The sequence below is a fragment of the Argentina silus genome (genome assembly GCF_951799395.1).
Source record: "Argentina silus genome assembly, chromosome: 2".
NCBI classification, from domain to species: domain Eukaryota; kingdom Metazoa; phylum Chordata; class Actinopteri; order Argentiniformes; family Argentinidae; genus Argentina; species Argentina silus.
In genome coordinates, this window is record NC_139656.1 from 28530059 (window position 1) to 28540228 (window position 10170).

General features: G+C 42.8%; 1 protein-coding gene across 5 annotated transcripts in view; it reads right to left on the minus strand.

Annotated features, from left to right (window-relative positions):
- Positions 1–10170, minus strand: part of doc2b (double C2-like domains, beta) — a 151012-nt gene that overhangs the window by 122933 nt on the left and 17909 nt on the right. For all 5 annotated transcript variants that reach the window (XM_083697528.1, XM_083697526.1, XM_083697527.1 and 2 more), the window contains one exon: positions 1925–2093. In XM_083697528.1, coding sequence (XP_083553654.1) covers positions 1925–2093 — 169 coding nt within the window. The remainder of the gene's footprint in view (positions 1–1924; positions 2094–10170) is intronic.

Consider the following 10170-nt stretch of genomic DNA (forward strand, 5'->3'; position numbering starts at 1 on the left):
GCTGCTCGAGGATATACATATTTGTATTCAATGTCAGCAAGGCAATACATGACAATCACACCTAAAATTATGTGTCAAGCTTCAGACTTACATTTTCAAAATGTGAATTATGAGTGAACAGTGCACATCTGAACAAAGGGGTGCAGTAGGCATGCTTAGCTACCTCCTGTACCTCTAAAACATATTTGCTCTGGGATTCCAATAATACCAGGCTAGTTCAGGTCACTCCATTATGTAATAAAATAAACATGGGTGCTCACATGTCTTGGGTTGAGTGTGGCCAGGTCTGCTTTTTGAATAGCTCAAGAGCATGTTCAGATAGATATAAATCACATCTATAGCCTTGTTTATCCCCGGGTGAGTCCTTTGTGGAGTATAATATAATGGTGCTCATAGGCCCCTAGCTAGCCATTCAGCATGACAGAGCTGAAGAGTTTAACCCTGAGAACCAGCAAAGAGAACATGCATGCTGCTCTCATTGTGAGACTTCAGTTCTATGGCAATACTATTTTAAGCAGGTTACAATTTAAATGTTATCCTCCAGAACAGTCAAATCAAATATTACAGCAAATGACGTTTATGGAAAAACATTTTCACAATGGAATCAACTTCTTCAATGATATTATGAAGGATGGAAATATTATGTCACATAAACAACTTTTAAAAGAATATGGGACTGTATGCTCAATACAAAATTACAAGCAACTAAATGCAGCCTTGCCACAAAATTGGAGGAAAGTTGGAAAAGGAGAAGGTAAGGATTTAGTTTGTTTGCCTCATATTAAAAATCACAAATGACTGAAAAAGATTAGCATAAATAGATCAGTATACCAGTTTCATTTAAGGTCAAAAACATACTGGATACAAGACTACTGACGACAATAACAATTTTTTTGAACAAAAATCTTATATATATATATTTCAGCTCCTACAATTAGGGGAGGGTTGGGGCAGGGGAAAAAAGGGACTAGAAATGATGTAAGCAATGCTATCGGAACTTCAATTCTATTTCCTAATTTCATAGCTTATCTATCCCCCCCAAAAAAAAAAAAAAAAAAAATAAGTTTAGCAAACATGACTTTACATTGCAAACATGACTTTACATATGCTATGATGAGCATATCTATGTTTAGATCTGTGGGTTTAATTAATCCACTGTAAAATGTTATTTTAAAGGTGCATCAAAGAGCACTGAAATATGTGTGAAATATACACAGTACATCAAATTTGTTCTAGCTGCACCAACATAATACACAGTGAGATTTGACTATTCCGCTGATGATGATAAATAGCAAAAAAAAACTTGAATAGAGTAACTTTGAGGGACAAGCCGGATTTACCCGCCCTTGTAAAGGGAAGAGATAAAGCAGTTGAAGCAGCCCACCCACAGCAGCACACACTGAACCAAACATTTCTAAACCTGGCTTCTCTAAAAGAGCCCTGTCCTCTTTGGGAATTGTCCAATTAAGATAAGACGCAGACATAATGGGATACTTTGAAAACATGTGTCAGCTATTGGTTCAGGCTTCCTTCACTAACTTCCGTTTGAAGCATTTTGGAGAAAAAAAGAAAAAGAAAATGTAGAGTGAGACAACAAAAGAGCCAGGAGAGAAACACGGAGAGCGGAAAAACCAACTAAAACACAATTCCAGGAATTCAACTCTGACATAACACACTATATCAGAGACTAAATAACAAAGATTGGAGGATAAACACATTTCAATACAAATCGGAGAATGGGGCGGAGGGCAACAAGGTTAAAGGAACACAGAAATGGAATGCGCTTGAATCACGGCCAGGAAAATGTAGTGTAAGCAAGCGCCTCTAGACTCTTAATGATTCTAAATGTGTGCAATAAGATGGTCAATGACTGCAGAAGTCCCATGACTGTGTAGTGTGGAGGATATGTGGGGTGATTACTGACCTTTGCTGTGTGCCCATGTGTAGGTGCGGTTGACGGGGGCACTCCTGGCCATCCTCAGACCCCCTCTTTGGGTCCCTCTCAGTGTGTGTGCCCTGCCCGGTATCTCCTTCCCTGGACGAACATACTTAGGAAGTGCCTTATAGAACCAGGCTCCAGATTGCTTCCAGACCTGGAGAAGAGATGGAGCAGCATACACACTAATGAATATTAGCAACTACATTTACATGCACTGTATATTGTTATATTTCAAAAGAACCTCCCTGCACACACACACACACACACACACACACACACAAGTTATCCTCAAAAAGGATGGTACAGTTTGCTATAAAGTACCTAAAAAGCCTACAGAGGTCTGGAAGTTTGGAGAAAAGGATAGGATCTGCCCAAGATTTACAGCATACAACCTTATCTGTAAAACAGGGTGGAGGGGGTGCTATGGTTTGGGCATTTTTAGCTGCCACAATAACTGGCTAATGTGTATTAATTGATGATGTTACTGCTGACAGCAGCAACAGAATGTATTCTGAAGTGTACAGAACTCGAGTCGAAGCAAATAGCATCGAACCAATTGAAGCATAGCAACTAGAACCAATTGAACATACATTTCATTTCCTGTGAAAAAGACCTCAACACAAACAACTGAAGATGGCTGTAGTACAGGCCTGGCAGAGAAAATACCCAGCGTCTGGTGGGGTCAATGGGTCACAGACTTCAGGCAGTTATTGCATGCAAAGGATTGTCGACCAAATACTAAACATGAGTACTTTATTTGGACATTATATGATTTTTGTCCAATACTTTTGGAGCCCTGAAATAGGGGGAGTATGTTTCAATTTTTTTCAAGAATCTCTACTTTGACCCCATGGTAATTATTTGATTTGAAATCCAAACTGTTGGAGCATAGAGCTAAAAGAAGACAAAATGCTTCCTCTTTCCAATACTTATGGAGGGCACTGTATAATGTCCAAGATGACTAGAAGTCTACAATGCCAGTGAATAATGCCAGCCTCTGTCTCCCAGGGTATAATCGTGGCTAGCGCTACCCTGTCAAACAGTCTGCTGATATTAGCATGCTAACAGACGGGTGGCAAATGGACTGTGGGAACACACACCTTTCAGTGCTGTGGACACTGCAACTAATGGACAGCAGGCACTAAAATGTCAGGGCCAATGGCAGCTGCTCCAGCGCTGGCACACACCGTACCTTAGTGGCGCTGGCAGCCCCCGCCGCTACAAACCTGCCTATTTTTCAGCTGGCTGGAAACACTCCCCCTCATCTCAATGGGCCAACAAAATTATCACACTTTATCAGGAAGGCAACAATTTCACATTTGGTGTCAGCAGTGAGCCCCCAAACCGTGGACATCAGCAAAGACGACTGACATTCCAAAATGATGATGTTCCAGTTCCTAGCTACTGTGCCCCCATATATAGTTGGACAATGAAGCCCCTTAGGGCCACCTTTAACTCTCTCACACTGTCACATATTTCTCTTTCTAAATCCGAGTCATCCACTTCACAGCAGGTTTGCAAGCCAGGACTGTGCAAGAGAATGAGAGTAGGTTTGACTCCTGGCTTTTTCACAAGGTAATGGTGAGTACGGTTCCTGGTTACTGGCCATATCTAAGGGATCACTGGCAATGAGAAAGCAATTGACCTGTGATTACAAGGTGAGAAATACCAAATGGTAAAAAAGAATGAGAAAGGCCTTTCAAAACACCTCACGATTCAAAGCTGTGGGCGACCATGGTGCCGATACGAAAGGCAAAGCAAAAGACGTTTAGATAATTACAAATCATGGGGGGTTTTCAGTCTCTTCTCTTGCTCTTTAAACCTGTCTTTAAAGCGACTATTAAAAGATTGATAAAGGTGTTTTGTCTATGGAAGCAGACTGATGATCCTTGGGGACCCACCGCTGATGAACATTTCTTCACTGTTTAACATCAAAGCTTTTCCTTTTAGTTCGGGTGACTCATCGTTCTCATTACTTCAGTAAGTCCACAGGCATCACTCAGGCCAAGTTGCCTCTGAACAGACATTTTCTGATATTTTCTACACATTTAAGTGTCTCCTAATGTAATGACACTCTCCCAGAAGTTGAGGTAATTTGATTCTAAAGGTTTCTGATCACCTCATGACTTAATCATCCCCTGTGGAAATGTGGATAGACAAATCGATAACTCAATAAACAGTTCTTACTGTGGCAAAGCATCGGTTTAAGGCATATTGGCATATGCCATTGCAAATATAGATTATTTTCTGGCAGTTACAACCAGCTCATTTGACATCACCCGCATCACTGCAACTTTGTACATCATTCTGAATGATGACCAAAAAGAAGAGAAAATAACAATTGGAATCGACTACTATTCCTCTTTGACTGTAAATGACTATCATAGACTGATAGATACAGTGAAGATGAGGAGGATTAATTGTACAATTCAAGATAGTGATACAATTAAACAGACACTACAGGATCATTTGTTTAATTTCAGCCTATAGTTCTTAAAGTAGTCCTTGTGTGTGAAAACGGGTCCACGTCGCGTGCCCTGCAGTCTCTGCATGCCTGCAGTCTCTGTGTGCGTGGATTCCAATGAGCCCAAGCCACAGGACCACAAGTTAAATATTGCTGCTTCAAAATCCTGAAGCTGATAAACGAGGGATTCCGTGGCTGAATGAGGTAAAGTGATTCAGTTCATATATTGTACAGACTAAACATTGACCATCCAGGCCCAAAATATGAGGTTTAAAAATGACAGATGTAATCACAAAGATCCTGTAGCATCTTTTTAAAGATACACTTTATGTCTTGGGAAAGTAAATAAGCAGCCCCACTATCAAGGTTGATACTACACTACAGCTGTCCTACAGAATTAACATCTCAAACCAAATAGTAAAACACAGTAAGCCTTTAGTGCCCAATCCACTGGGGTGCAGTAGGAGGTTGACATGGACATTTCATCACATGTCTTTATGACAGTCATTATTCTTTGCACTGACCTCTTTACAATAATGTCAGGTGCTGTCTTTTTCATTATTTAAATTACAGTAGTAGAGTAAGTCAAAGCTGATATAAATATCCCATGGGAAAGTGTAAAGACACTATCAGAGGTAATGTGGAAGGACAGAGAGAGTGGTCTACTAGGGAATCAAAACTCACCTCAAGAACAATAAAAGAGGTGAGGAATGGCAACTTTCTCTGTGTCCGGTCCGATAACATGGACCTTTATTGTCTCCGCTTCCATGTTGAGGGGCTTTAATCTTGTTTAACAAGCTTAAAAATAAAGTCCACTGTGTGTTCCGGGTTTCTCACACAGGCTAGCCACAGGGTTACCTTTCCGTTATCTGCTGAGGGTGCAGGATTGATGTATGGGACAGGATAAAAACCTATTGGATTGAGCACAGTTTTCTCTTGTTCTTGAAATGACTGTTTAGGGGGTCTGCCAGGATCGGTTCCTCTGAGTGCATACAGGGTGACACATCCAATTTACAACCTAAATCATCACCGGAGAACCATTCCAGATGTAGAGAACATTGAGAATAAATGCTCTTTAGATCTGGGTTCAGCTGCAGCATGAGGTTGCATATCAGATGAACGTGTGATGCAAGAAGGGTGAAAATCATAATCAATACCAGACATTGCAGAAGAAAAGGTGAAAGTATTTGGCTGTAAGTCATATAGTTTTTTGTACAGTGCCCTGCTTAAGTAATGGGACAGTGAAGCATTTTTTTCTTCTTTTCACTCTACTTTCCAAAAGCTTGGATTCAAATGATTACTATGACATGTAGTGTACATATTGGTTTCAACATTCAAAAATTACAACACTTTTTATGCATAGTTCCCCTATTTCAGGGTACCCAAAAGTGATGGGACAATTGGCTTGACAGGTGTTCCGTCAGATCAGTTGTGCAGTGATAAGAGAGCTCTCAATGTCTAGTATGGATTCTAGGCTTTGTGTTTGCTTTTGGAGTCTGCTTTTAGTGTCTGTCAACATGAGGGCCAAAGAGACGTCAATGAAACTCAGGGAAGCCATTATGAGGCTGAAATATCTGAAAAGATCAATCAGAAACAGCCAAAACCTTAAACTTAACAGGTAGGGAAAGAAAGCACTGGTGAGCTCAGAAAATAGGAACACTTCTAACTCCCAAAACAACTTTCCCACAGATCAGGAACTCTCCCCTGGAGATAGGTATGGATGTGTCGGAGGCAACCATCCATAGCAGACTTCACCAGCAGAACTACAGAGGCTACACATAGTTAGTCACAAAAACAGGATGGCCAGGTTACGGTTCTCTTAAAGAAACAATTTGTAAACCCCTCATAATACTGAAGCTAAAATTAAATATATTTGTGATAAGCAAGTAACTCTCTCAAATAACGTCTTGGCTGAGACCCTCCAGTTCAGCAGGCATGTCTGTTTCTATATCTCCCCTATTCAACATGTTAATATGCACAAACAGACTGGATTGACAATACTTCAATTGACAGTACACAGATGATTTGTCCTTGAAGTGAGAGAAATTCTCATCTTTCAGGCTTGAGTGCTAAATACTAAGGCAGGAAAAATTCTTATACAATGAGTTCATCTCTGAGTGGAGTTGGGGAAAACATGATTGATTCAAGTGAATGTGAGGAATCACAGAGTGACTTCAGTGACTTTTTCTTTTTTTACTTTCATTTTACTTTTCTTTCATCAGTCTGAGTGGCTCTACTGTCTAGTACATGCAAAAAAAAAAATCAAAAAAAAATAATAATATGTTTTCTTACTTTCTCTAGCAGTGTGACTGCCGGTGGCCCTTGTTCTTATCGAACCTTTCTTAAAACCTTACTTACGATGACGGTGATGCATAGTTGATTCATTTACGTTAGACAAATGGACTTACTGTATTGTAAGTTGCTTTGGATAAAACCATCAACTAAACGTAAATGGAAGCTGCATTACTCATGCACATTTCACACAACTTAAGAAGCCATCAGAAGTGCTGCTGCGACAACAAATCTGCCTGGAAATGGGGGAAGACAGAACCTTGGTTCCCTTTTGTACGAGTGACTTAGCTGCACAGCGCTGCTGAACCATGCTGGGAACCCCACAGCTGTACAGATGGCATCTTTTGAAATGAGAAAACAGAGAAAGAGAGAGAGAGAGCTGGGGTAAGGCACTGATCTAAACGCAGTGGTATGCGATGAACGAGAGAGAGAGAGAGAGACTGTGGATTTTTTTTAGAGCATGAAATCCACCCTCAAACTTCGTCTTCGCAGGAACAAAGATTCATATGACACGCATCACCAGTACTGAAGTCTCAGGCAGAAACAGAGAAGTAGTCCTTACATACAGAACTATAGCCTATGGCCCCACAACTCTGTTCTCCCGCTTTCTCCCCCCCTCTCTACCTCCCCACCTCCCCCTACATATCTCCCCACCCCCCCCTACCTCCCCACCTCACCCTACATCTCTCCCCACCTCCCCCTACATCCCTCTCTACCTCCCCACCTCCCCCTCTACCTCCCCACCTCCCCCTACATCCCTCTCTACCTCCCCACCTCCCCCTCTACCTCCCCACTTCCCCCTACATCCCTCTCTACCTCCCCACCACCCCCTCTACCTCCCCACTTCCCCCTACATCCCTCACTACCTCCCCCTACATCTCTCCCCACCCCCCTCTACCTCTCCCCCTCCCCCTCTACCTCCCCAACTCCCCCTACATCCCTCTCATTACATTAAAACCATTAAAAGCCATTTTCTTTAAAACCTAGTAACCAATGAGCACCAAAGAAACAAAGTAATATGCTCAACAGATAAGTAAAAGGAGAATTACTGTAAAACTGGGTAAACAAACTGTGCAGGTATCTGTGCAGGTATCTCAACGGTTAATAACACATCCAGAGCTTCTGCAGCCAGTTACCACCGGGCTTGAACACCTAGCCAAGCATTCGATCGTCCCCTTCTCTTTCTGACAGATTTGGGATGCGGCAATTGAAGTAGAAATCGCGGACTAACAATTTCCTTTTGGGGCATTTTAATTAGTGTCCAAGATAACATCGTTCATTTGCATAGGGAGAGGCAGTGTTTCGTGAAATGAGTTTTGGTGGGTGGTGTGCGGCCACTTTGACTAGTGGATGGGGAGTTAAGTCTGTGTGCTTTTGGGGGGGACGGCGAGCTAGAACTCCATTAGTGCCACCCGGATCCACCGTGTCACCGGGACAAAGGGTCAGCCCCGGGAGAGGTGAGGGGCAGAGCGGGGCGCTAATCCCCCCCTTCGCTAATAGGGAGAGGAGTGACAGGCAGGGACAGAGAACAGCCACTGGGCTACTGAGATGAAGAACTCTCATGGATGTCTTGCAGAGAGTGACTTCTAGATTTTTTCCACCCTATGCCGTAGCGCTGGGGAAAGTGCTGCTTCAGCCTTGGCAGATGAGGTTGGTGAGAAGTAAGTTTGGCCATTCCACTGGTGGTGTGAAACGACCTCAGAAGCACTTCAAAGGTTGCAGGCGGCATGGCACACGGGCCAGAGTGACTTCAGCTCAAATGTACGCCAATTTCTCTCACTCACGCAAGTTTTAAGTTACCAGTGATTTGACATGTAGCCCTCCAAAACACTGAAGAAGCCCTAGTTGAGTGCAAGAGTCCCAAAAGTAACTGTATAACTGAGGAGGTAGGTACCATGTACATCAAGTAAAAAAAAGTGTATTAAGAAGCGAAATGTACACAGCTTTCAGGCGTTTAATCATCCGACACCCTCACGCAAACAGGAGCCTCACTGTTAATGGAGGACATCTGTCTTCTTTCCGCTTTACAGTCACAAACTAATAATAGTTTGTGACCCTTTAGTCACACATTAGTTGTAGTCCGTTGGAGCTGCAGCACGAAGCCAATAGGTAAATAAATGAAATTCCAACGTCGCTATTTATTTCCTTGGTGTTAAGGATGTGAGAGCTTGCTCTCTCTGCCTATTTCCCTCACGGAGCTCAGTTCAGCGTGGTTCAGCTCAGTTCAATGAACTCTTTATACATGTAATCTTGGACACACTCTTTCCCTCCCTCCCTCCCTCCCTCCCTCCCTTGCACCCTCTCATGCTTTATCCACAGAGCTGGTGAATTAGCATTAGTGTTGCAGCTCTCCGTGGTGTGATAAGTCTCTTTAGAAGGCTGCTCTCCCCCTGTATTCTGAGAACTCAGCCAGGGCCTCGAGCATTTAGTTCTCCATCATACTGCTTTCAGTCTCCTATTCAGCAGGCCTATTGCAAGGCTTTAAATCAAACAGGGGTGATGAAGCATTGAGTCGTTTGTTCTTTCCCTGTGTCCCAGGGCTTCGTCGATCAATTAGGCCAACAGACTGCACGGTCTCTGCAAAAACGTATTTAGGGAGGAGTGAATAACAGTGCCAATGTGTGAAGTAAACAAATGTAGCCCTGTGTGAAGAGGGGCTCTTAAATGGAATTATATTTGATGAGGTACATATTTCCTCTGCAGTGGGGGGGGGGGGATTCATCAGCATCAGTGGGAATAATTAAAGCAAAACTTACAAACTCACTTACATATGAATCCTTTAAAAGTCTGATTCAATTAGGTGCAGCACTAAAGCACTTGAATAACAACTCCCCCATTTCATTCAATATGTTGACATTCATGGCACCAGATATCAATTGGCAAGCCAACACGGATGTGAGTTAAGTTGCTTTTTATAACACGGTAGGCGGAGAATTGGCTGAAGTTGACAGTGTGAAAGCAATTCTGTTTATAAACTATTAACTCTACATGTAGGTAACTATTAACTCTGCATAAAAACCTAAAAAAAAGATAAAGAGCAATAATTCATCCCCACTATTCGAACACAAACTCCTGAAAGTAACTTGGCACGGCTTCACTAAGTCACAGCTTGCTCCGACTTTTCTATCCCCCCTCCGGGTGCGAGTCTTGACTTGGTAAACGATGTAATGTGATGGATGACGACGGAGGCGGGTGCTACAGCCCAGGAACAGGAGATGAATGTGTGGTGGATCATCGCTGAACAGGTGTGATAAAAAACAGGATGTCCTGGGAGAGGCCATGGGTTGATCAGATAGGCTGGCACTGTTAGCACTGGCGGTGGGGACTTACATGCCAAATGGAGAAACGGACGGACAGACGGACGGAAGAACAGACGCGCGCACACACAGACACACACACAGGCACACAGACACAGACACACACACACACACACACACACGAGACACAGACACACGAGACACAGACACACACACAC